General features: G+C 39.6%; 2 protein-coding genes across 4 annotated transcripts; one reads left to right on the forward strand and one right to left on the reverse strand.

Moving 5' to 3' along the window:
• Positions 1–295: 295 nt before the first annotated feature.
• LOC307143410 (protein O-GlcNAcase) lies at positions 296–18,430 on the forward strand. Of its 2 annotated transcripts, XM_079844949.1 has the most exons (18): positions 296–331; positions 458–621; positions 4,143–4,194; positions 6,726–6,823; positions 8,712–8,842; positions 9,021–9,192; positions 9,369–9,467; positions 9,970–10,239; positions 10,489–10,575; positions 11,480–11,898; positions 12,115–12,289; positions 12,499–12,555; positions 12,741–12,826; positions 12,993–13,097; positions 13,188–13,279; positions 15,494–15,689; positions 15,816–15,972; positions 16,049–18,430. In XM_079844949.1, the coding sequence occupies exons 2-18, from the start codon at positions 579–581 to the stop codon at positions 16,183–16,185; spliced, it is 2,376 nt and encodes a 791-aa protein (XP_079701075.1). In that variant the 5' UTR covers positions 296–331; positions 458–578; the 3' UTR covers positions 16,186–18,430. The 2 variants fall into 2 exon arrangements, with proteins under 2 accessions (XP_079701075.1, XP_079701076.1); XM_079844950.1 differs by having other exon boundaries at positions 315–621.
• A 1,334-nt stretch (positions 18,431–19,764) lies between these two features.
• Positions 19,765–24,669, reverse strand: LOC307122698 (uncharacterized protein). 2 transcript variants are annotated; one of them, XM_079810868.1, is made up of 9 exons: positions 23,820–24,669; positions 23,290–23,649; positions 22,497–23,098; positions 22,318–22,399; positions 21,911–22,097; positions 21,593–21,714; positions 21,284–21,512; positions 21,051–21,197; positions 19,765–20,949 (listed from the first exon to the last, which is right to left on the reverse strand). In XM_079810868.1, the coding sequence occupies exons 1-9, from the start codon at positions 24,123–24,125 to the stop codon at positions 20,702–20,704; spliced, it is 2,283 nt and encodes a 760-aa protein (XP_079666994.1). In that variant the 5' UTR covers positions 24,126–24,669; the 3' UTR covers positions 19,765–20,701. The 2 variants fall into 2 exon arrangements, with proteins under 2 accessions (XP_079666994.1, XP_079666995.1); XM_079810869.1 differs by having other exon boundaries at positions 20,399–20,949; positions 21,051–21,193; positions 21,280–21,512; positions 23,820–24,657.
• Between the last annotated feature and the right edge of the window lie 2,314 nt (positions 24,670–26,983).

Genomic DNA, 26,983 nt, shown 5'->3' on the forward strand with positions numbered 1-26,983 from the left:
GGCGAGATCTAGCCAACATTCTTCCAAATATATTCATTTGGCTTTGTGTATAGCCTACAGCAGAACAAAGAAAGTTATACAGGTTTGAAACAATTTGAAGGTAAGTAGGTAAATTATGACATTGTCATTTTTGGGTCAACTAATAGCTCTTTCTTTCTTTCTTTCTTTCTTTCTTTCTTTCTTTCTTTCTTTCTTTCTTTCTTTCTTTCTTTCTTTCTTTCTTTCTTTCTTTCTTTCTTTCTTTCTTAATCAAACCACTGTTGAAACAAGGTCGCTTATTTCTCTTGAAAGATCTGGCAACAATGCGCGTATGCACAGCGAATAGACAGAGGTAGAATCGATCTAATGTAGCTTACTTCAGAATCATCCACGTTTTGCAAATGTTTGAATATTGAAAAAAGAACGCAACAGCAATCATAAACGCAATCTTTTCTCTCTTCATGGCTTGCGGTTTCAGTTCACGCGCTCTGTGTGTGTCGGAGGGGAGGATGCGCGGCTGAAGACTTCAGTCCGGATGACGGAGGAGAGGAGAGACTGAAGCATCCGCATCCTGAGCATCCTGATAGACAATCATAGCGATGATGGAGGGACGACACGAGTTTTTATGCGGGGTTGTTGAGGGTAAGTTTACGCACACATGCTTGTCCGGGAGCCACAAATACTACCAAATAAAGATGTACTCTTTAAAATGTATGTTTAACGTGAATTGGCGCGGCTATATCTTCAAATACTTATTTACTACAATTGTTTACGGGAAGAAAAAATAAGCACCACGCTATAATGGGCTAGTACAATGCAATTCCTCCAAAGCCGCATCCTGGGTATTTATTTCCACATTTATACGTGAGATAGGAAGCAGCTGGCCAGAAACCATAACACACACACACACACACACACACACACACACACACACACACACACACACACACACACACACACACACACACACACACACACACACACACACACACACACACACACACACACACACACACACACACACACACACACACACACACACACACACACACACACACACACACACGCTTGTTGTGCATCTCTCCATCTCCACCTCCACCCACAGTGCACACACACAGACACATGCATGTTGTGCATCTTTTAATTGGCCATACTTTTATTTGTAGCTCAGTGTCACATTATTGACTCTCCAGTGGAAATGTCACCCTGCGGGATTCCAGTAGTTTTTTCTTACTGACCCACTTATGTTTTATAGCTGCAAACTTTAGGACTACAGTGGTATGATTATCCAGTATCAGAACTGTTGCTAGAACATGTGGAAGGGAAGAGAGGAGTCAGAATTTATGATCTAAAACATCAAAGCTAGTGATACTTTACATGAATTACTATAAGTAAATCCAGTTTAAAATAAGTAAATACAGTGCACTTACGTAAAGTGATGAATATTATATAGCAAATCTTGGCTATGTGATTGTTTATCTTATTCGAACCGGAGTCTCCGGCGTGGGAGGCGGGCACGCTAACAACGGTTTTAAAGACCACAGCCTCCAGCATGCCTCTTGAGATCAGGGAACTGGGAAGTGAGGTTTTACCTGTACAGCTCTCACTAGCTGGCCTCTATTACACTCACCCCTCTAAACCTCACTGCCACCCAGGTCAACGGCACCAAATGTAACCGGTCCTACTCGACCTTCTCGTTCAGTCGCTAGCACGCCTCTTGAGATCAGGGGAGTGAGGTTTTACCTGCACAGCTCTCACTAGCTGGCCTCAGTTACAGTTCCAAAATTTAAACTATATTACCGCCCATCTCAAATCGGTTAAATGCAACTACAAGGCATAATATATTATAAACAATAACATCATGATTTTCTGTTAAGTTACCGTATTGTTCACAATGTAGTAGTGCCAGTCACATCATATTCATAATTACTGAAGCAAATCAAGCAGGAAAATATTTTGGGTATGTTTTTCCATCAGCATGGCAGCCAACATGAATAATAAATTATAACCAGCCTGTCTTTCCTAATGCAGCAAAATCGAATGCTAGAACGACATGATGTGTAGTCCAAAACACTAGGTGCGTCCCAATTCGCATACTTATGCACTATTCTATAACGTTTTTAAGTATAAATAGTGTAAGTAGTGTGTTCACACTGAAATTAACGGAAAAAACAACGTGTGGAATATGACAAGCCCATGTCGTACATAGTGCATAAGTGCATAGTGCGTCATTTGGGACACAACTACTGTCAGCTACAAAAGAGTTTGGAATGTTTCAAAATGCATTCAGCTCTCAGTAAAGGTATTGAGGATGGATGCATATTGAAAATGTGGATATGAATGTAACGTTTTTTAATGCTATGTACCATAGTTTTATAAATACTTTGATTTCAGTCTGTGCTTCCTTCAAAAATCTGCTTCTCATAGCAGCTTATTCGGGCCAAGAACTACCCACTTAGACAGAAAGAGATCACCTCACCAACATGTGAAACTACCAGCCAGGGCCGTGCAGAGAGTTCTTCAGGGGCAGGGGCTCAAATGTAAAAAAGGGGCAATATATGCACATCAAGCCTGCATTTATTTAATCAAAAATACAGAAAAAAAGTAGCCTAATATTGTGAAATATTATTACATTATATTCTTTTTAACTTTTTATTAATCCAACAATCTTGAAAAGAGTATCACAGTTTCCATCATTGACATTAAATCCTCATATTAGAATGATTTCTGAATGATCATGTGACACTGAAGAGTGGAGTAATGATGCTGATGCTGAAAATCCAGCTGTGATCACAGGAATAAATTATATTTTAAATCATTTTAAAATAGAAAACCATTATTTTAATATATTTCACAATATTGCTGTTTTTTATCAAATAAATGCAGGCTTGAAGAACATAAGAGACTTCTTTCATAATGCTGCATAATATTAAAAAATGTTAACGTTAATATAATAAAGTCCTTTCACGTAACCTGTAGGTGCCGGTGGCACTTGGGTTTTGTTAACTTTGATAGTTTCATGAAATAGTAAACGGTGTATCAATATACATAAATACAAGTGAATTTAACACTACTTACCATTAATGCGACTTTTGCTGATGTGGTTTTGTACAGTGATTTGTTTGTTGTCAGTTAAAATCCATTTTGTCAGTGATGCAATTAATAAAATCAGACAAACCGCAGGAAATCGTTCCACAAACGTTAGTTCGTCTGTCCATGTAATTTTCAACCGATTTATGAATAAGAACAGAAAATTACCGCTTCACATCGCCCAATGGAATTTGAACTTGCTTTGCCAGATCACGATTGGTTGGTGTATATACACTAACAAACGGGCATTGTGTAATACTTTAAAATATATAATATAGAGATGTGTAATTAAATCAACACATTAGCTCTGATTATGGATGAAAAAAAATATATTGGTTTACTTTTTTTCCCGCGAGGCCACACACTCTCCTTTACGTCAGGACAATATTTGGCTCGAGAGCCGTTTCCGAACAGTGGAAAATCAGCAGTCAATCAAAACGCACGCAACCCATAGCAACGCGTTATGGCAACGCCTCAATAAATTGTCCGATTTTTGAGCCGTCCGTTACTATTGTATACATTATCATGTTATAATAATCACATTTATTTAGTTTTATTGACCACGATATTATCATTGATTTTTGTCTGAGAGGGGCACTTTTGATTCATTTTGAAAAAGGGCAGGGGCTCGAGCACCCAAAGCCCCCCCATCTGCACGTGCCTGCTACCAGCCACACAGTGTTCAGAACAAATTCAAGAAGTGCCATGGCATGCCATGGTACATGTTGTACAGAAAACACTGTAAAAGTAGCCGGGTATATGTATAGACTTTGCGATCAGACAACTTGTGATCAAACAAAAAACTTGGTGTTTAAAATCTTGTACTGCTTCACCCCTTGGTGATGACACTAGCCGGTATTATATAATGGCTCCAGTATGGTATGGATGCGCCAAGCCCATAATTCAGACAGAGTCTGCCCAAAATCTGGCTGTTTTGAGTGGGTTGCAGTGAAGAGGAGGTGGAAGAGAAAAACTGAAGCTTTATTAAGGTTATGGAATACTGCCTTGTGTAAATGGAGAGAAAAAAATCAGGTGTGTCTTTATGTGATATATCTGTATACTCTACTCCTTAGGTTTCTATGGGAGACCCTGGTCAATGGAACAAAGGAAGGGACTATTTCAATGGTGAGTACTGAATCAGTGACTACACACGTGGTTAAATGGGATGATGATTGCTCTTTAGGTGCACTTGTATTATAGGAACATAAAATGTTACACTTTATAGGTCGGGACTGGAGTTATATAATGTAATACGCGATATTGATTCGGATCATGTTGGTAACATGGTGGTATCAGAGCAGTACAGTAATGCTGCCCAGGGGGCCGCACAGAGCAGCTGGTGTGTTGCAGACGTGTAAAGGCGTGTGGGCAGAGAGACAAATGGCTTTTTATGACTAATGGCTGGACATTGGCTGGTGCCAGTATGACTCCACTGAGCCACAGTTTCACACATCTTTATACTCCATGCTGAAACCAATGGCAAGGAACAAGTCCATTTTTCGTTATAGCGAGAAAATAGAAATGAGATGCTAATGATAATAATACGATTACATTTATTTGAAATTATATTATATTCTTAAACTTAAAAATATGAATAATTGCTTGTGCTTGATTCATGCTTTCTCCTTTGTTATGTGATATATTATTTTATGATGATGATGATAATAATAATAATAATTTAGTATCATAATTATTGTTGATGTGTTATACAGTGAGTCTTGGAGCTAATATGATAATACATGTCATACAGTGGTTGAAGGAAAGAGAAAGAAGTGACAGATTGTAAACAGAGAGGTGGTATCCCTACGGAAAATACCTTTCTATTCTGATCTGGTTAAGTGCTAGTCTAGCTGGTAACCATTATGTTTGCCAGCAAAACTCCGTTGGTCAAGCTAGTTAACCTAGGAAGTCTTCCTAGAAGCCTGATGGTGACACCAACACACCAGCATCTAAAACAGGCATACTGTATGCTGCTGTCCTGTGTCCCTGCTCCCCTCCAGTCATAAAGCAGTTTTTCTCTCTCTGCTGCAACATAATGAACAAACTCACACTTTATCCAGTGAGCTGGCATGGACTGGCAGATCCGTGTTTGATTTGCTAAACTTAGTAGCTTAGTAGAGCTTCTTAATATCTTAAACCGAATGTGAACATTTTATGGCAATACAGCTGTTTAATTCCATGACATCTTCATAGAAACACGTTTTTTAAAACAATGGCTTACTACGTAAAATATTAATGATTTACAAGGGCAAGCGACAGTTCCACCAAATGTCCCAAAATTGGCTCATGTACATATATGTTCATATCTGTGTTGTGGTTCTGATCAGTGACAGAAATTAATGCATGGGAGTCGATCTGAACAGGAAGAAAGGAGAGAAGCAAGAGGGTATCCACACACACACACAGACAAGCGGAGGCATTGGTCCAAACTCAGCCCTGGATGAAAAGATTAATAGTGCAGGCCAAAGAAGGGGGGTGAGAACTTTAACACGCTTGAGTGAGAGCAGAGCGATTGTGCTGATGCAGTAGATGAATGAATAGAAGGAGGAGGAAAAGGAAGTGGGGTGGAAAAGGGGGAAATGAGAGAATGATAGATTCTATCTCTGCATTAGCATTTTAAATAGGTTGGAGAGCGAGAGACCCAAAATTAGCTTTGTGTGTGCGTGTGTGAGATTGTGCACACACGTTTGCTTGAGGTTAACATTTGGGGAGGTTCTTTAATATTTTAGACAATCACTTGCTCAGCCTCAGTCTATTTAGGGAGTCTGCTTTTCTCATGAGAGAACAAACAGACACACATTCTATATGGTAGGTGAATATGTAATGATTCATTAATAGTTAGCAGTTTCATTTTATGTAATAGGTGGCATTTTATGTTCGCTAAGTGGAATTAAATAATAACAAAATAATAATTTTGGCAAATGTAGGGCTTGATTGTAAAGGATGCATAATTAAAATATTGATATTTTAACTTTTTTTTTTCATCGATAATTTAGATTATGAACCTTATTTTGTATTTATTTTCTTCACATTTAGTATGTCATATTTCATCTTAAGCATGCTCATAACTAACATGCTTGTTACCAAGTATACAATCATTTGATATTTTTAATAACTATTTATTGTTCAATTCATTGTATTGATTGTCATAGTTTTTTTCAAATTAAATATTTTATTGTATTATTATTTTTGCAGATTTTTAAGATTTGGGTTTAACTAATTAAATAAAAAATAGCAAAAATAAACAATGAAGGCATGGTAAGAAGTTCCCCAGTTTTAATGTGACCTTCAAAGTAATATCATGTGCAGTAATCATGCTCTTCCTACAATATTTGTTTAGATGACATTGGTATGGTATTGAAATTACTGTATTAAAATAACAATAAAATATTGCACTGCAGATAAATTATTCTTCTTTACATAAAGAATGAAATTCATAAAGGGACAGACCATTCACTTTTTTCCCCTCTGCAAAGGAATCGACCCTATGCTGTTGTTAAACTCATTCACTGCAGGAAATGTGAGCCTTATATTATTAATGATGCAAGATCAATGGATGTCTCTATTTTCTGCCTGTCTCTCTCTCTATCTCCCTGCGGTGTCTTGCTCTCTCCTTAGACAATTATTTTTCTTATTGTGCATTTTCTCCCTTTCAGGATGCAGATGTGGGGTTTGAACACATATCTGTATGGTCCTAAAGATGATCTGAAGCACAGGTTACTGTGGAGGGAAGTTTATTCAGCAGAGGAAGAGGGTATGTTGAAGTATGGGGCTGTAAAACCCCGCCCACTGGTCCAATTCTCGGCGTCCAATGGCAGGGAGAAGGTGTTTCTTTCCTTTTAATTTAAACACATTCCTTTATATGTATTTACCTTGTTGTTTCATCTGACTCCATTAAATGAAAAGGGGTTAAATGATTTTGTAAACCATTAACTTTAGATTTATATTTTGTCTTTCAATTTAAATCGTTTATCTTATGTTATACTCAGTATTCAAGATTCCAGTAACGGTTTTGAGTTTCGCACCGGCCGGGTTTACGATCTCTGTTACGGACTGGTCAGTCTTGGTCATCGAGGCAGAGGCGACACACTGATATTCTGGACGCCCGTGCAATACGTTGATAATTCCAGAATATTTTTATTCAGTTCCCTTAGATCTGAATTCATTTAATTAATGCAAAACTGCGTCTAATCAGTGGCCATGACCATTATCACAGAATCAAGCGACCAACTTGCTAATTCTAATGATAACTTTCTATAATCATGCCGTGGTTTCCCACGTATAGGCCTACGTTAATTAGAACAATATTACAATAATCAGGAATTGAGGTTGCCCTATTTAGATTGGTCTAACAATTTATTATTGTTCTAAACGGAAAGACTTGTTTAGCCTATCAAGTCCAAGTACAGTCCAAGTAGCTATACGTAGCCTATATGTCGGAGCTCTAGGACATCAATCCGGTGTGCTCTTTAAGCTTCACCAAAACCGTGTCTTAGTCCGTGTTAAACTAACCTGAGCATATACTGTTATGGTCTACAACATGAAATACTGAGTTAATAACACAAAATGCGTTGCAGTAAGTTTAAACGTAATGATTTATTAACCAGGTAAGAAACATCAATCAAAAGTCAACTCAAAGAGTAAAAAAGCATCAATCAATCATATACAAAAACAATAATTCAAGAATCAAGGATTCTAGAAATCTTTACCTGGTCATGAAAAACTACACACAAGCAGTGTGGGAAATCTCAATACAGACTCCCCGATTCTTGTATCACCTTCCCTTAAATACCCAGATAATCCAATAAATCCACAAATGGTGGTGTTTGAGATTATAATTAGATTTTTGTCCCTCATTCAAGGGGGTCACAAATGGGCAATCAGGATCTGTGTTTGAATGGGTTCTAGACATCTGTAAAGGAGGGCACTTATTTACATACAGGAAGCACTTGAGTAGATGATCTGTGGGGGGTCACCTTCTGGTGAGACATAGAATTTTTTATCAACTTACATAACTTCTTGGAGGTTTGTATAATGATTAGGAGAATGAGACCATTTTACCAGACGCACCGATACGTTTCAAATTATACTAAACATGCATAGTTACACATTGTACACATTTAACGTTGCATAGATTTTGAATGAGTTTTCAGTGTGGGTGAGAGTGAGTTATACTGAGGGCGCTGTGCAGGGTGTGAATGTGTGGTGTGTGTGTGTGTCTCAGTGTCATGTGTCTCGGGTGGGGCTGTTGTGTATTTGGGGAAGTGTTCAAATGGTAATCTTTGGGAAAGTCCTTTGTTTCCGGGAAATCACGGTTTCTCTGTTCAGACTGAACGGCATCTCTCGGCCCAGACCGATCGGCACCACCTTACAGGGCTTACAGTATATATAAATAATACAATGTATAAAAAATAACCATAATAAAACATGATATATTTGTTCTGGTGTTTATTGTAATGAATAATTAGTATTGCAATAATATAGTGCGATTCCTTTTTCATAAAGATGTCATATTTGGCATGCTAGCCTTTATCCAAGACACTGACAGTACATTTCTGTCAATGTTTTTTAGGGCCGTATCACACCTGGAAACTTTCACATTCACTTTCTCATTCTCTCTCCATCTTTCTCTCACTGTCCAGCTCAATTGAAAGCTCTGGTGTGTGAGGCAGAGTCGAGGGGTCTGACATTTGTATACGCTCTTTCTCCGGGTCAGGACATCGTCTTCTCGAGCTCTTGTGACCTCACACTGCTCAAACGCAAACTCAGACAGGTAAACAAATGCACTTGTTTTCTGCCTCTGTATCATTTCAGTTTTTTTAAAGACATATTTATTTTTTACAGTTTATTTCATGTTAATATTTTTCCATCTTTAGCATCTTCACAATTGTACTGCTGTTTGACCAATTTAAAGATCATGAATGTATTGTTCTCTTTGATTTCATAACTAGGTGTCAGACCTGGGCTGTCAGGCTTTTGCCCTCCTATTTGATGACATTGATCACTCCATGTGCCAGTCAGATACAGAGGCCTTTTCCTCATTCGCTCACGCCCAGGTCACCGTGGCCAATGAGGTCTTCCGTTTCCTGGGGGAACCACCTGTCTTCCTTTTCTGTCCCACTGGTAGGCTGATACATAAATATATCAAAATCATTTTAATGGAGCGACAAATTTACTTAATGATACCTTAAAAAGAAAAGAAATACAGCTCTTCCTGTCTTAAAACCCCATCAACATTATCTGTCTTTCCTTACATTTCCCCCAAAACAGTACTGTGCTGTTTTTTCTTTTCTCTCTAGAGTACTGTAGTTCTCTGTGCACTCCTAGCGTGTCAAAGTCTCCCTACATGCTGACAATTGGGGAGGATCTTCTCCCTGGTATCTCTGTCATTTGGACCGGTAAGAGACATTTGTGTTCCATCCCATGTGTTCAACAGAACAAAATTGTCACTTTTTTTCGTCACACAATTGAGACCCTTCTACGAGGGAATTAAACCAAAACATGTTCATGACAGACTTTGACTTTGGAAACCAACATTTGAAATGGTGTGCGATGAGATCCATTGGTCCACTGGTTAGTCCAGTTATCCAATAACATCCTCTGTTGAGGCAAAGTCATATGAGTTTTTTTGTTGTGCGTTGAGGGATTTATTCAGTGAACGTGTTCCCATAAGCATGTCTTCTTATTGGATTAAACAATTTTTCACTATTTTTAAAATGGGTTTTTTTATGCTTTTTTTTTTAATTGATGCGTATCTTGGCATTTCCATCCATTTTTTTATTCAATGTCCCAAAATTAGTATAAAAATAGGTGGATGGAAACATAGCTAATGTAACTATAACCATAGTAAACGTAACCACATTTTTAACATTTACATATTTTGCCTTCACTCTCCTGTAGGAAATAAGGTGATATCAAGGGAACTGAGTGCAGAATCACTAGCAGAGGTCCAGATGGTGCTTCGACGGCCACCACTCATTTGGGACAACCTCCATGCTAATGATTATGACTCACGACGTGTCTTCCTGGGGCCTTTTAAGGGCCGGCCCCCCGGACTAAGGGCCCACCTGAGGGGTTTGCTGCTAAATCCAAATTGCGAGTTTGAAGCCAACTTCATTCCGCTGCATACCTTGGGAAGCTGGTATAAAGAAGTGAAGGAAGAGGGCAAAGGTGAGAGCAGAATGGGGCTAGTTAGGGGGGTTAGAACAGAGAGAAGCTCAGATATTATAGTATGAGTATAGCAATGTCAAGGCTTTGAGATTGATTCCCAGAGAATGTATAAATGATAAAATGTACATCTTGAATGCAATGTAAGTTGTTTTGGATAAAAGCATCAGCCAATTGCATAAATGTAAAAAATTAAAATGAAGTGTATAAAGGAACATTCTGCCCCTTGCTGACACAGTGTGACCTCTGTAGGTGATGAAGAGGCCTATAGTGTGGATAGAGCGTTGTCAGCCGCCCTGCAAGACTGGATCAAGGAACTCAGCCTTCCTCTACAGCCTGGTACAACATCCACCTTGGCACAGTTTTTACACTCTTTGAGGAAATTGATCTAGAAATGGTTGATAGTTGTCACTGCACATTCAACTGGGATAGACATTGAAAAAAAGACACTTTACCATTAAAATTATTAATCACATCTGAGTTTAATGCACATGTGTATTCAGTAGGAATAAAATGTTTTTTTTGTTAGTAGTTTAGCTGTTCAATTCATTTTTAAAGATGAAGTTATTGTAACAATAAAATACTAAATAAAACAAAAATCACGTTACCAGTAATAATAATAAAATATTTATAATAATAAATCACTGTAATATTAATTGTTACATTTAAATACATTTTAAACAATTAAACATCTTTAAAATGTACATTTATGTACATTTAATTTTTTTAGTTTTTCTTTATTATTTAAGAAAATGTAATAATAAAAAATATTATATCATATTGATTTTTGACAGTGTTATTTTAGTATTTTTTATATACTATTATTGTATTTTTAATATTTTAAATTAGCTTTCATTCTTATATTTTTCATTTTGTTATGTGTTTTTGTTATTTCTTAAAAATATTTTTCTATTTAGCTTTAATTTATATATAGGTTTTAGTAATTTTTACATTTCAACGTATTTCAGATAGTTTCCAAATTAATATTTCGAATTGTCATAGTTTTTCATAGAGTATTTCTATTTTGTTTTATTTCAGCTTTATTTCAATTAACGAAAACTATTTTTAATAGTTTGTCTTTTAGATACCAACACTGATATTAGAATCAATACACTGATCATTGATTTCTTCAGTTTATTTTCAAGTGGCATGTCTAGTCCTCCACTGGTCACAAAGAATCTCTGACATGAACCTGATCTTTAGTCCAGTGATTTCTCACCAGTTTCTGAAATCTTCCGTTTAGGACGCCAGGTGAGGCCAACAGACCTCAAGCCCTCAATACTCTCTGTTAAATCAAAGTCCTCCGATAGCTCAGACAATCAACGTGAAGCCCAGCTCAAATGTCCCATAACCTCTTCCCAGAGCACAGGGGCTCTTGCTAGCGATGAAATCCCAGCAGACCCGGTTATGAGCCAGGATCTGAAAGCTGGGGAAAACCAGGTCTCTAGGAGCTCCAGCCATGAAAAGAGCTCTAGAAGGGGACTTTGTTCTGGGAGGGCTCCTCTCAGCGAGGCCCAGGTCCGGCTGCTGGTTGGCCTGTACTACCTGCCACATGAACACGGACCACCCGCTCAGAATCTGCTGCAGGATCTCACGTGGCTCAAAGTCAATTGTCACTGCGTCAGTGTCAATGGCAATGGCAAGAAGGCCTCGCCACAGAAGGTGAAAACATATTTTTTTATTAAATATTGATTCATATGTCATTCGATCTGTTTTTGGATGCTACTGAAATTTTTGTAATGATTCAACATGGATGTTGCTCATAATATGTGTTTAATGTGCTTGACAACCCCAATTATTTATTTAAATAATTGCCTTCAATATGGTATGAGTTGTGCATTCTGTTTTCTGTTGTTAATGTTTCTCTTGCTCTCTCAGGTAGAGGACTGGCGGGCCCGTGCGGGCCGTTTTCTGTCCGCGTGTGATGATGTGGCATTACTGCACAGTGCTGTTGTGAACAGCATCAATAGGGCTGTTCTCTACGACCTTTACCCTTACATTTGGGACCTGAGAAACACCATGCTGGTGGCCAAGGCCTTCATCTGCTGGCTAGGTGAGAGAGAGATTGTAGTATGGATGATTAATAAGAAAGGATCTTGTCTTGTCATGTAGATATTTTTCTGCCATGGAATTAATAAAAAGTAAATGAACTCTTTGACTTTTGAGTGTGAATCACCATTGAATTGTGTCCTGTAGCTCGCACTTCCCTCCAATTTCCCACCCTCATCTCCCATCTTTTCACAAGCATATTTCCTTTCACAGAGGGTCGTATACTGAGTGAAGGTTATCCACTAGGCTCTTGGAAGAACTGCTTCCACTGTGAGTGTCAAACATGCACTTAATATATACTGTAGCATATTCATTTCTGCTTAGTTTTCTGAAGCTGACATCATTTAAAAACATTAACAAAATTTGACTAACCTCAAATTACTGAACAGTGGTATTTAAATAAGATGCATAAAAGTGATTCTTGCAGTGGATTGACACTTTGGGATTGTTCACAGGGTGCGGTGCTTCCTCAGGGGCGGAGCTACATGGGGTGGAGGCGGAGCCATGGGTGTTTAAAGGGGGGCTGTCTGGAGAGGTGCAGGTGGGAATGATATAATTAATGATTCAGTTTAAAAACCAGTTCTGAATGTCATTAAATTAGGATAAATTGCCAGATTAATTTGGCATAGTTTCTTTACAGTCTACTTGATCTTTACGGTATCATTCTTGTTTTTTTTCTTTCTTTCTCTGTTGTTGGTGTGAATCAGATGCTTCTGCCTGTGGGGACCAGCAGTGAGCTATTCAGTCACCCTCCCCCTCTGTTCCCCACCTCTCGGCTTTACAACATACGGCCATTCCAGCAAAAAGACAAGGTAACTCAAGCATACTTGTTAACCCACTGATGCACACCTCATTATACATTTATGACGCTTATTGTTGATGTTTTCTTCACAAAACTTTAGGTAGAGCTGTACAGATTGGTGCATCAGTTGCATCAGAGGGGTAAAGGGAGCCAGGACACTGCCATCTCCCATCCAGACTTCATTGGGGACAGGCAAGAATTGCTCTCAAGCATATCACAGCCCCCATATAAAATGTTCTGTTTTCTTTTTTGTTCAATAGATACCTCCATTTGAGTAAGAAACTATATCATCTAATTGCGGTCATTGTTTCCTGAGATTAAAAAAAAAGCTTTTCAAATTTCCATTTTTAAATGAATTAGAAATCACAATTCACACATAAGCCATTTAATATTTATTTGATCAAAATTATGACTTACTACATTGATTAAAACACAATATATAATTAGGAAATAAAAATTACTTTATATATGTCACGTGTGGTGATACCATCCAAAACAAGAACACAGGAATTCAGTCCAATAATACTTTAATCCACAAAATAGTTACGCAGGAGAATCTCACAAGAATACAAACGCTTACCACATTAAATACTGACAATCACAGACAAAGAACTGAACAAAACAGGGAATACTTATATACAGAGGTAACAAGGGAATTAATGATCGTCAGCTGGAGACAAACTAGGAAAAAATCTAAGCTAAACTGAAATGAAGCACAAGAAACAAACACATAGGAATGAAAAGACAACTAAACAAAACATAATCCTGATAGTACTCCCCCCTCCTGCAAGGTGCGTCATTGCGCCGTATGCACAAGTCATCGGTGAAGGGAGGGAGTATAGGAGGAGTGCGAGGAGAGGGTGGAGAAGGACAGGAGACAGGAGGAGCCCACAAATACCACGGCGGAACTGGTAGAGGGAGGAGCCAAGGCGGAGCCCTGATGGTCTTCCTGGGCGGAGTTTGGGTGTCAGTTGGAGCCGAAGGGCTGATAGGTCGAGGTGGAGAAATGGGCCAGGAGGCCGGCGGTAATCAGCGGCGAGGGCGGAGCCGAGGAGCTACAAGACACCAGCGGGGCAGGTAAGTCTGGGGAATTAGACATAGTCAGCGGAGAGGACGGTGAGAATGGGGTGGGCAGGATATTGGGTGGGATCTGGTCATCTATGATGTAGAGTGTAGTGGGCTGGAGAGGGACAAGCTCTGTGGCGCTCAACTGGTTCATCAGTAGAACTGTCTCACCTGACTTGACTCCTCCCTGGATCTGGCGATCGGCTCTAGCCTCGGGACCGGTGCGGCGACCTGCTCTGGCTCCGGGGTAAACTCTGTGGCTGCCTCTAACTCTGGGCATGGGTCCGTTGCGGGAGATCTTTCTGCTTTACTGGGACACTCCGAGCTGAGACGACTTCTACTTTATGGAGCGGGTAGAGAGAAGACTTCTGGCGATGGAATATATGCCTGGGAGTCGGAGATGATGGTGGCGTCGTTCTCGACGACTCCCATGGTGAGGGAGGATTCGGACCGCATATCCACAAGGTGTAATCCACAAACTCGGCAAAAGGACAGTGATGCTCCCCTAACAGCAACATGTGCCCGAGGATATCGTCTATTCTGCTCTAGAAGAGCTCTTTCAGGGTCTCATCGTCCCAGCGCACCTCATTGTAAAGTTGAAGATAGCTCTCCACATATTCCTCCAGCAATTGTCCATCTTGCATGAGACAGTCCATATTTTTGCTTCTTTTAAAGGTCGGTAATTCTGTCACGCGTGGTGATGCCATTCAAAACGAGAACACAGAAATTCAGTCCAATAATACTTTAATCCCCAAAATAGAGTTACGCAGGAGAATCTCACAAGAACACAAATGATTACCACATTAAATACTGACAATTACAGACAAAGAACTGAACAAAATAGGGAGTACTTACTTATACACAGACTTAACAAGGGAACTAATGATCGACAGCTGAATGTAATAAGTAACCAAGGAGACAATCTAGGAAACAATCAAGGCTTGATCAAAAGTGACATTAAAGACATTTATAATGTACATCTTATTTCAAGTGACACTGAAGACTGGAGTAAGGGCTGCTGAAAATGAAGCTTTGCCATCACAGGTATAAATTACATTGAAAAAAATATTAAACTGCAAAACAGTTAATTTAATTGTAATCATGTTTTACAATATTACTGTTTTTACTGTATGTTTGATAAAATAAATGCAGCCTTGGTGGGCGACTTCTTTCAACAACAACAAAAAAAATCGCATTATCCTTAAGCTTTTGAACAGATGGATGGATGGATGGATGGATGGAAGACAGAGAAAATAGCTGAAAAAGGAGGTTATATTTGTTGTCAGTCCTAAAAAAATCAGTTGAGGTATATGAGAAATATCAGCCTGTTTTGTGTTTCAGGTGTCTGGGTGCGTCTCTGGCCTTATGCCCAGAGTACAGCTTAGTTCTGGAGGATGAACTAGGTGTATGTGGGTGTGCTGTGGGCATTCTGGATGTCCGCTCCTTTGCCAAACGATGTCAGGCCACCTGGCTACCTGCTATGAGGGACAAATATCCTTCACGCCCCCATGGAGCCAGTGGACATACAGCAACAAAGGTCAGAGCTACAGCTAAACACAAAAGTACACTTTAGACACAATTAAATCCTAGTACTTTCAAATGGTGCAGTAGTAACCATCTAATCCTAAAATGGTTTGAATTGCACTCTCCTCCAAAACCCTAGGAGGCACTGCTGTTTTTCCATGAAGAACAGGACTACCCAGACTCCCTGCTATATCATTTCCCATCTCAGCTCAGGCTTGAGGCTCTTCCTGAATTGGTAGACTGTAGCGTCAGTCGTAGTCTCCTCACAGCCTTGCTAACGGCCCTCAAAGCTAACGGTGCGCTAACACTGATTGTGATATAAAGCCTTTTATACAAGATATTAGCCCTGATAACAGAGTATTTCTTCATCAGGTTCACAGGGTGTATTCTGCGAGGTCCAGCCTACAGATGGATTACGGATGGAATTTCTGACAAAGTTGGGATTTCTGGAGATCCTCCGTGGAGAAGCACGGCCTAGAGAGGGCGTAGTTTTAGGGAGGCTGTTATAAGTGAATAGCCAAAACAAATATGTTGCCATGTTTGAGACCGGAGATGGGGTTATAGTTGTGTTTAGAAAAATGTCTGGGTTTAGAAAGTCCTTTGGTGAAGTGTCACGGTCTATTCACAAGTCTATTCACAAGAATTTAGAAATGCATTCTGAAAAATCAAATTACGCATTCTGCATGACAAAATCAAATCCACAATCACAAAAATACCATACTATGATGATCTGAAATTTTCAAAGCTAGAGACTAAGGGTGTGTTCACACTTGGCATGTTTGGTTCGATTTAAATGAACTCTGGTGCGATTGCTGTGTTAGTGCGGTTCCTCTGAGCATGTGTGAATGCTGCCATCCAAACCCTGGTGCGCACCAAACAAGCGGACCGGGACCACTAAAAAGATGGGTCTCGGTCCACTTCCAAACAAACTCTGGTGTGGTTCGAATGATATGAACGCAACATGGACCAAAGACATCTAAACGAACCAAAAACAGGAAGATGAGACCATATAAAGGACAGAATACTCACACATATCGTTTTTTTTTTTTGTCATAGAGTTTGCCCATCACAGCTCGGTACAAGCATCAGAACCGCATCTCCTCGCAGCAGATCATTTGTGTGTGTGACGGAGGGATTCCTGCAGCTGTTTTGACCCCTTTACACATTTTACAAGCTCTTCACAAGTTCTCAGATGGTCAAAATACCATCATATGTAGGCTACACGCATACAACGAGTGCATTTGTCCTAGCACACAGCACTGTTTTGGATGTTCGGTAAGAACCGTTTCAAAACAGGTAATACAGCATAACAGCCTAATCAGGTTGTGAATGTATCCCTATGCCTTTAGGTCTGGTGATGCCATTCTGAATGCTAAGCGGACCTGGACTACTTTTTTTTTTTCTAGGACCAAACAAACCAAGCGAACCGAACTACAAGTGTGAACACACCCTAACAAAAATTTGGCATTGGACTGATTATGATTTGTTTTAGTGTGAAAATATTTTGCTTCTGAACATTTTATTTATAAAAAGCCCCAGTAAAAATGTATGAAAACATTTAACAAAACAAACCATGACATTGAACAATATGGTAGAGATTCAGTGAAATGTTGGTATGTGGTTTAAGAAAAAGAAGTTGACAGTAGTTGTGGGATTATCAGAGATTGTCAGTAGGTACTTTTGTGATTATTTTATAATTTCATGACATTATTCACATTGGACTTGGTGTGAACAGGCCTTTAGGCTTTATGGTCAAGGCTGGGGCTGTGATAAAACAGGGACAAAATGAGAATTTAATAGTGATGACGTGTTTACAGCTTCATCTTCACTAATTAGCATTCTGTTTGCTTTCTCACTGCACAGTGCATCTGGAGCTCTCTGATTGATTCGCACAAACCTTTGGCTCTGCTTTTGGGGGTAATAAAACTTGTCGTTTTTTTATTGAACGTGTCTGTATTGCAGCTGTGGATGGCTGTAGGAGCAAAAAGCACAGTATTTCTCTTTTATATTACACACACACACACACACACACACACACACACACACACACACACACACACTACAATCTTCCCTCCAGCCAGTCATGGACAGGCTCACAAAGCAGACTCTTGAAGACATGTCATAGCTTCTCCATTGTGCTAAAAGAGCCCTGACCTCGACTGCTACAGGATTGATGTAGCAATCCTATTCCTTTAAATTAATTCTCTCACTTTCTCTCTGTCACTCACACAAATCTTCTGAGACGCAAAATTATTGTTAGCACTAGCCATCTCTCTTTGTCCTTTTACACAAATACACACACACTGTCACTCACTCACTGTATGCACGTCTGTCCACAAGTTCAATAATATGCCTTCTGATCTTTCATAGCCTTCTTTAATCACCATGGGCAATCAGAAAAAAAAACTAGATTTTTTTGCTCCATTGATTTGATATTGTTTGATATAATCTTTGTTGAACCTGTTTTTTTGCTATAGTTTCTGGTCTTTTTTGTACATTTATGGTAAAAGACACTTGATTGTGCATGCTAACTTTGAGGCATTCAGTTTTTTATTTTTAGAGCACTTTCACTATTTCTGCAGGTTTTAATGTCGAAATTGTGATATATACAAAGGTCTAAGCTTAGGTAGTAATATTTAATGTTAAATTGTTTGCGTTTAATGTTTTTAAAGATTGTGGTACAGCACAACTGCAGGTTTTGTAATAATGGAATAAAACGTGTTTACAGCATAATTAAAATCATTCCTTTCTGGCAGAATGTCTGTCTGTTTTTTGTTTATGTATGTTCTATATTTACATGACATTAATTTCATATACACCGATCAGGCATAACATTATGACCGGTGAAGTGAATAACACTGATTATCTCTTCATCATGGGATATATTAGGCAGCAAGTGAACATTTTGTCCTCAAAGTTAATGTGTTAGAAGCAGGAAAAAAAAGGGCAAGTGTAAGGATTTGAGTTTGACAAGGGCCAAATTGTGATGGCTAGACAACTGGCTCAGAGCATCTCCAAAACGGCAGCTCTTGTGGGGTGTTCCCGGTCTGCAGTGGTCAGTATCTATCAAAAGTGGTCCAAGGAAGGAACAGTGGTGAACCGGTGACATGGGTCATGGGCGGCCAAGGCTCATTGATGCACATGGGGAGCAAAGGCTGGCCTGTGTGGTCCGATCAAACAGACGAGCTACTGTAGCTCAAATTGCTCCAGAACTTAATGCTGGTTCTGATAGAAAGGTGTCAGAATACACAGTGCATCTCAGTTTGTTGCGTATGGGGTTGCATAACCACAGACTAGTCAGGGTGCCTATGCTAACCCCTGTCCACCGCCCAAAAGCGTCAACAGAACTAGTTAGTATCAGAACTTGACCTTGGAGCAATGGCCTGGTCTGATGAATCGCGTTTTCTTTTAAATTACGTGGATGGCCGGGTGCGTGTGCATCGCGTTACCTAGAGAACACATGGCACCAGGACGCACTATGGGAAGAAGGCAAGCCGGCGGAGGCAGTGTGATGCTTTGGGCAATGTTCTGCTGGGAAACCTTGTGTCCTGCCATCCATGTGGATGTTACTTTGACACGTACCACCTACCTAAGAATTGTTGCAGACCATGTACACCCTTTCATGGAAACGCTATTCCCTGGTGGCTGTGGCCTCTTTCAGCAGGATAATGTGCCCTGCCACAAAGCAAAAATGGTTCAGGAATGATTTGAGGAGCACAATGAGTTTGAGGTGTTGACTTGGCCTCCAAATTCCAAAGAGACCTATCCAATCGAGCATCTGTGGGATGTGCTGAACAAACAAGTCAGATCCATGGAGGCCCACCTCGCAACTTACAGGACTTAAAGGATCTGCTGCTAACATCTTGGTGCCAGATACCACAGCACACCTTCAGGGATATAGTGGAGTCCATGTCTTGATGGCCTGTTTTGGCAGCAAAAGGGGGACCAACACAATATTAGGTCATGTTATGCCTGATCGGTATATACAGGTGCTGGTCATATAATTAGAATATCATCAAAAAGTTATTTCACCAATTGCATTCAAAAAGTGAATTAGAATTATATTCATTCATTACACACAGACTGATACATTTCAAATGTTTATTTCTTTTAATTTTGATGAATATAACTGACAACTATTCAGTATCTCAGAAAATTAGAATATTATTAAAGGGTTAGTTCACCCAAAAATGAAAATTATGTCATTAATTACTCACCCGAAAGACCTTATGAAGATATTTTTGTTGAAAGCTGATGGCTGAGAAAGGCCTCAGATAGGCCTCAATTGGCATTCAGTACATTCACACTCACAAGACCCATAAAAGGCGCTAAAAACGTTGTTACAAAGTCCATCTCACTACAGTGGCTCTACAATAATTTTACGAAGCGACGAGAATAGTTTTTGTGCGAAAAAAATAAAAAATAAAATAATAATAATAATAACGACTTTATTCTACAAGTTCTTGTCTTCCGGATAGGCCTCGGACGTGAACTCACGAAGCACCAAGACGCATGCGCAAGAATATGACGCAGATCCAGCGTTCAGACACATGACTCAGAAGCGAGGAGGAGATTTTTTTTTACAAACAGAGGAAGACGCGCCATATCTAAGCTGTTGAATTCTACATTGATCGTGCTTTACATCAAACATCATTCGTAAATATGTCAGCAGATTTCTACAACATTCAGACTAATTTAAACAAAAGAACTGCACAACGATATACCTTTTCAACAGCTTTTATTTATCATTATTAGTAATGTGTTTGTTTTAGTTGTTATAATAAAAATAAACCGAAAAAGGCTTTTGTACATTTGTTACAGTATACCAAACAGGTTATGTCGAAGCTGCTAGGACAATTTTGGTCAGATTATGGCTTTACCATCACTATAATAAATCAAATTGTTTTTACTCAAATTTTTACATAAACATGCATGTGCAGATGGCATTTCACAAAAAAGAAAAATATAATACAAAAAAAAAAATTCACAATAACTATTACTGTATGATTGTCAATCATTTATTTTTTAAACCTCGACATGTTTTGCAACAGCTGCTTCCTTGTCTGGTTTGGGTTTTGTTGCAATATTGCAAGGTATTTCAGGAAAAGAAATTTGAGAGGTTGGGTCCTTGAAAACTACAGTGGGGTCACTGCGCCGCTGCAGCACTTTATGAACTAGTTCATCCCTGAAATTTTGTGTAGTGGGTTCATAGATTTTCCTTGCCAGCCACTCTTTTGTTTGCTTGGGATAGACGACGTTGTATCGTGGAACACCTATAAAAGCATAATAAATATTCAGAGGGCAATAATTATTTATGTGTGCGTGCACTGTGCATTCTGTGGTGGAATCAGCACTTATGTTGCTGACTACTTACCAGAGGTGGTTGTGGCCGGTTGACGGTGTACATTTTCATTGTGATCTAGGACAGCAAGCTGAGTACGAGCTGTCATCGAGGAGTGACGAAAGTGTAGGTTCTTCCGACAATATTTCGAAAGAACAGAATGGTACCCCTCAAGACTGCCTGAAAAAACAAATGGATACATTTTATAATGTTAAGCTTTCCACATGAACTCAAATACATTCTTGTAGTACATTCTTGTAACTTGCCTGTATGCTTGAATAACGCCATTTGCCTCAGGTCCTTCAGGAGATTTACATGCAAAACCAAAGAAGACAGTGTCCGAAACGCTGGAGAGTCCTTTCGTATCCAACGTTTTCTTCTCTGCTGGTCAGGAGTGAGGTCATCATGGGCACACTGATGTTGCTGTCCATCTTCTTCCCAACTGTGTACTCCACAAATGTGATGGAGAAGTGATTTCCACTTCTCCGTCAATACCTGTGTAAAACAAATTACAATGTAAATTTTGAAAAGGTGTTGTCGATATCAGATGTACGTTAAGATATTTCATAACATACATTGGGGTCGCCGCTGCAGGATGCCCATGCATACCACAAATGGTTGCATATACTTTTAATCCAAGGTTGGAGGTCATTGTTCTCTTTTTTTTTGGAAACTGACAGTAATTTTTTGAAGAACCCTTAAAAAAAATGAAATATATGTATTACACATTATGAGGTTGGGACATAATAATCACCATAATGCATGCAAACGAAAGTCATAATACATTTATATCAACATCTTTACACATAGCAACAATTTTGTGCTGCTATAGAAATTAAATAAATATATGCATACACACGTAAAAGAGTTTTAGTAATGCAAGATGTACATACCCTTCACTACATGCCAGATATCGAACTCATGGTGAATTTGGGGATAATCAACCCTCATCAACTTTCGTATAGACGGCGATCGGTCCGTAGTCACGACTTTTATGTCAATTCCCTTTTCCAAAATAGAGTTTAGACCTCTCCTAAAGCCTATGGGCTCCATTGCAACAGAACTTGATGCTTCTGTAACCTTTATTTTTATAAAAGTACAAAATAAATAAATTATATATATATATATATATATAGAATTACATCTTCAATTGTGTTTCCTGCTTATGACTGAATATCTTATGGTCATATTAAAAAAACAACAACAACAATATAAATTCAAGCATTAAGTAAAAAAAAAAAAAAAGAAGTTAAACCACCATGTCCATAAAATGTTGCAAAAAATCAACATGTACACTGACCTGCACCAACTCGAAGTCGACTACCTGACTGGTGGAATCATCCATTAAACTGTATGTACAGTATTTTGCTGAAAATCCCAGGCTGCAAAAATGATCAGATGAAAATTAAATAATCTTACCACAGCTCAAAATGTTTCCAGTATCTTTTAATAATACATGCATTTCACATTTACACTTACCTGTCAGATCTCGCATCCCCTGACAAATGCACTCCTTTTTGCAGAATGTTCTGCATCCGCAAGCCTTCCAGCATTTGCTCTTGTTTTTCCTTGTACACAATATCTACTACAGGGATTAAATAAGAGGACTGTATAGCGTAGAAGGAAGTTTTCTTTGGGATTTGGAGGTTGAGCAAGGCAGCCCAATCATCAATGTCTGTGTATGTTGCCCCGGTGAACAGAGTACACGCAGCCACAAGAAGGTTGTTAACTGGCATTCCTCTGATTTCATCACACGAGTTCCATTTTCCTTGATGACCGTTTGAACATTCCCAGTTAACTTGTATAAGGCTACCACAAATATTTTTTTTTGTCTCGATGACTGATGCTCCACAATGATTACATCGGCTGAACAGCTCCATCAAACTGGACTCATTGACCATCCATTTCCTTTCTTTGTATTTACCATTGTCTTCATCTTCCTCTGTAGTTGGGGTTGATGTTGAGGTAGAACTTAGGGGAACAAAACTTTGGTCCTTCTTGTCAGATGGAGGATCCAGGGACAGCATGTTGACATCTAGATTGAGATCTTCTGACGAGTCTTCATCATGTGTTTGTTCAACCTACATGATGGAAAGTAATGAATTGAAAATGATAGGGTTTGAATTAGTACTATGAAAAAAAAAAATAGTATATAACTTGCCAATTTACATTGTATTGACTTGACATTGTATTGAATCTGATGTGATTTATATCAAATACAAAATAAGGATAGTTACACAAAGTTACAGATAGTTATATAAAGTACACTTACTCTTTGATAGGGCTTTGCGGCAGAGGTGGCATAGTATGTTCCATTTGTTGATGGACATGAATGCTGTTCAGCTGTATGTGGACTTGATAGCACCAACAGAAGTATTGGTAAAACTGCACGCTCATGTTCTCGTGAACTTTGGATGCTATGTGGTTTAACTGGGGTTGACTGGGGTACACCAGCTAAATATGCTGGCGAAATTAATTCTTCTGTGACTGTTTTTTCACTTCCATCACTAACGTCTGGTAGGACACTGGTAAGAGGTGGCCATCTTGACTGTGGGTTCTGGTTGGGCCGTAATGGGCCTGCTGAACGAGGGTCCCGTGTAGGGACTACTGACTGGGAGTCCTCCTGACTGGGCTGTGATGAATCATTCGTAGTCTCATGTTACTATATTAACTCGTATGTACTTTACATGATCATCCAAAGCATTATAACATTAAAAAAAAAAAGTGAAATCATATACTACATTGCTGTATCGTTGCTTTAACGTTATCCCTTAACGATCTCCCCATGACGATTCAACTCACCTCTTTGTTTTGTAAAAACAGGCTGGGCACAGCTGTTGATTTCAGACGTTTTCGAGTGTGACCTGATTTGAAGTCATCTGGTGAAAAATGTGCACCGCACAACTTCAAATGCTTTACGTATCGAAGCGGTAAATCAACATCCCGATGGACAGCCAGCAGCCATAGATTCAGTCGTTCAGAATCTTTCCATGGGAAATAGTGAAATGTGAGCCTTTCATTTCGCGGATTTGATAAAGCACTTTTACGTTTACTTGGTCGATTCTCACGGTTCGGGCATCCAGGAAATGCACACTTTAGCCGCCCCATTTTGACCACTATGCTAAAACCTAAAGCACGATCAATGTAGAATTAAACAGCTTAAAGCCTTGTTTAGGCCCGGCCGTCTGCGTTCGTGCACCGTTCGCATGAAGGCCCGGGCATACTCCGGCCGCCCGCGTTCCAGCAAAAATGCTCTCTTTTTTTCAAGCGTGTTGTTTTTAAACCGGTCTTTGCACACTCTTCTTCGACGGCTGAACACTGCGCTCAATACTGTGCGTGTTGCCACCTAGTGGACTCTTCTGTACTGCTGGCGCATGCGCTGTTGCACGCGGATTGTCCGCGCGTCTCGAAATTTGGGCTGCGCGCGGACGGGGTGTGCGGACGGCCAAAGTATACCCGTGACCTTTAAAGGGTTAAGGCCAATTTATACTTCTGCGTCGAGTGTACGCCGTAGTGTACGCCGTAGCCTACGCCGTCGTTAGCATTTATACTTCTGCGTCGAGTGTACGCCGTAGTGTACGCCGTAGCCTACGCCGTCGTTAGCATTTATACTTCTGCGCTGTTGTCTGCGTCAATGTGCAATTACACATGCAGACGCTAGAAGGCAGTGTCCTCGGGCATGTTGGTGTAATCAAGACAACAGCCGAAGAAGAAGCAGCTTGTTGTGTAGAATGTGTACATTCATGTCGGAGTATCAGCAGCAGTGAGAGAGCGGCTTTTCTTGCTGCTTGAGGTGTTGTATCTAATACTAGGGATGTGGAAATGAAGCCTCATGAAGCAGTGAGGCTTTACCCTGACTGTTTCGGGAAAAGATTCAAAGCTTCGAGAGTGTCAAGAACAGCGCCATCTGGTGCTTATTTAAAATAAAGCAGGCAGAAGTCTGTGGAAGAAGCTCTGTCAGATGAAGCAACCACAACACACTCCATCGTTTCAATGCTATGTGTACAAATAAAAGCTTTATATGTTTGTGTTTAATGTGTCCAGTAAATAAATTAATTTACCCATTAAAGTGTGTCAATAAAATATAATATGAGCTTATATGATTCAATAAGATGTAATGTAAGCCTACTCTCTCTCTCTCCACACACACACACACACACACACACACACACACACACACACACACACACACACACACACACACACACACAAAATAAGGACATTGTGTGATAGGATCATCTGTAATTAAATGTGCTTAAGACACTTGGCAGTGATAGTGCTTGTGTAACAGTAATGACAGTAAGGCAAATATTTTAACAAAATACAAAGACACAACTCCAACAAACAAAAAATTATAAATAGTGACGAATAAATTTTATCTAAATGTAATATATTGTTTAACTTTCAAAGTACAGCACTCTCCTCACAAAACCATCAACCAGACTGAGGCAACAAGGACTTGTTAAGTAAGATCTGGGGGTTCGAAGCTTCTGACACGCAAAGTGAAACGCGCACGTGATTGGACAGAAAGTGAGGCTTCATTTGTCATCGATCACGTGACTCTAGGAAACCAATACACACCCCGATACGGAGCTTCACTACAAAATGTGTCGTATGCGCGATACGCGCATCGACGCTTCAGTGTCATACGTAACATCACTATCTAATACAAATGAAGCATCTCTAGTTGATTAGTAAAGTTAAATAAGGCGATCTGGCGCTGGAATGTGTTTGTGAAATCATGCAGAGCTCGTGGCCGCTGTTTTCACTAGCGGTGGCTCGAGCAATCGATTGCTGTTGCGGAGACTTAATTCACGAAATGTACCCTTATGTGTCCCTGTTCTTGATATACAATTACTGATTAACATCTTTGGTTTTAATGAGAAAATAAATAAACGATACTCAGCGGATCTATGTATTTATTTACTACCATAAAGAATCGCTGGACTACAAAATATTGTGTTATAGCAGAGGTAAGGAACTATCATCCCATTTGTGGACACACGCACACTCCTATCGCAGATTTTTTATTTATTTATTGACCTTAGGTAGGGGTTCTGGCAGACCAATCACAGCGCTTGCGGTCCGCATAGAATTGACGCGTTGTTACATTTTTGGAGAGGTGCGCGTCAGGGTACGGCGTATCCAACGCGTCTATGCATATGGTACGCCGTACCTTCTGCGTGCACTCGACGCAGAAGTATAAATTGGCCTTTAGTTAACCCAAAAATGAAAATTCTGTCATTAATTACTCACCCTCATGTCGTTCGACACCCACTCATATTCGGAACACAAATTAAGATATTTTAGTTGAAAGCTGATGGCTGAGAAAGGCTTCAGATAGGCCTCCATTGGCATTCAGTACATTTACACTCCCAAGACTCATAAAAGGCACTTAAAACGTCGTTACAAAGTCCATCTCACCACAGTGGCTCTACAATAATTTTACGATGCGACAACAATAGTTTTTGTGCGCAAAAAAAATCTAAATAACGCCTTTATCCAACTTGTGCTTGTCTTCCGTGTAGGCCTCCACGACGCATGCGCGAGAACATTACGCAGATCCGGCGTTCGGACACATGACCCAGAAGCGATTTGTTTACAAGCAGAGGAAGACGCGCCGTATCTAAGCTGTTGAATTCTACATTGATCGTGCTTTAGGTCTCGGCGTAGTGCTCAAAATGGGGCTCATGTGTGCATTTCATGGATTCTCGAACGCCGGCGCTACGTCATATTCTCGCGCATACGTCGTGGAGGCATACACGGAAGACAAGAAGAGGTTGAATAAAGTCATTATTTAGATTTTTTTTTGCACACAAAAACTATTGTCGTCGCTTCGTAAAATTATTGTAGAGCCACTGTGTTGAGATGGACTTTGTTTTAAGTGCCTTTTATGGGTCTTGTGAGTGTAAATGTACTGAATGCCAATGGAGGCCTATCTGAAGCCTTTCTCAGCCATCAGCTTT

This window comes from Gobio gobio, assembly GCF_949357685.1.
Source record: "Gobio gobio genome assembly, chromosome: 2".
Taxonomy (NCBI): domain Eukaryota; kingdom Metazoa; phylum Chordata; class Actinopteri; order Cypriniformes; family Gobionidae; genus Gobio; species Gobio gobio.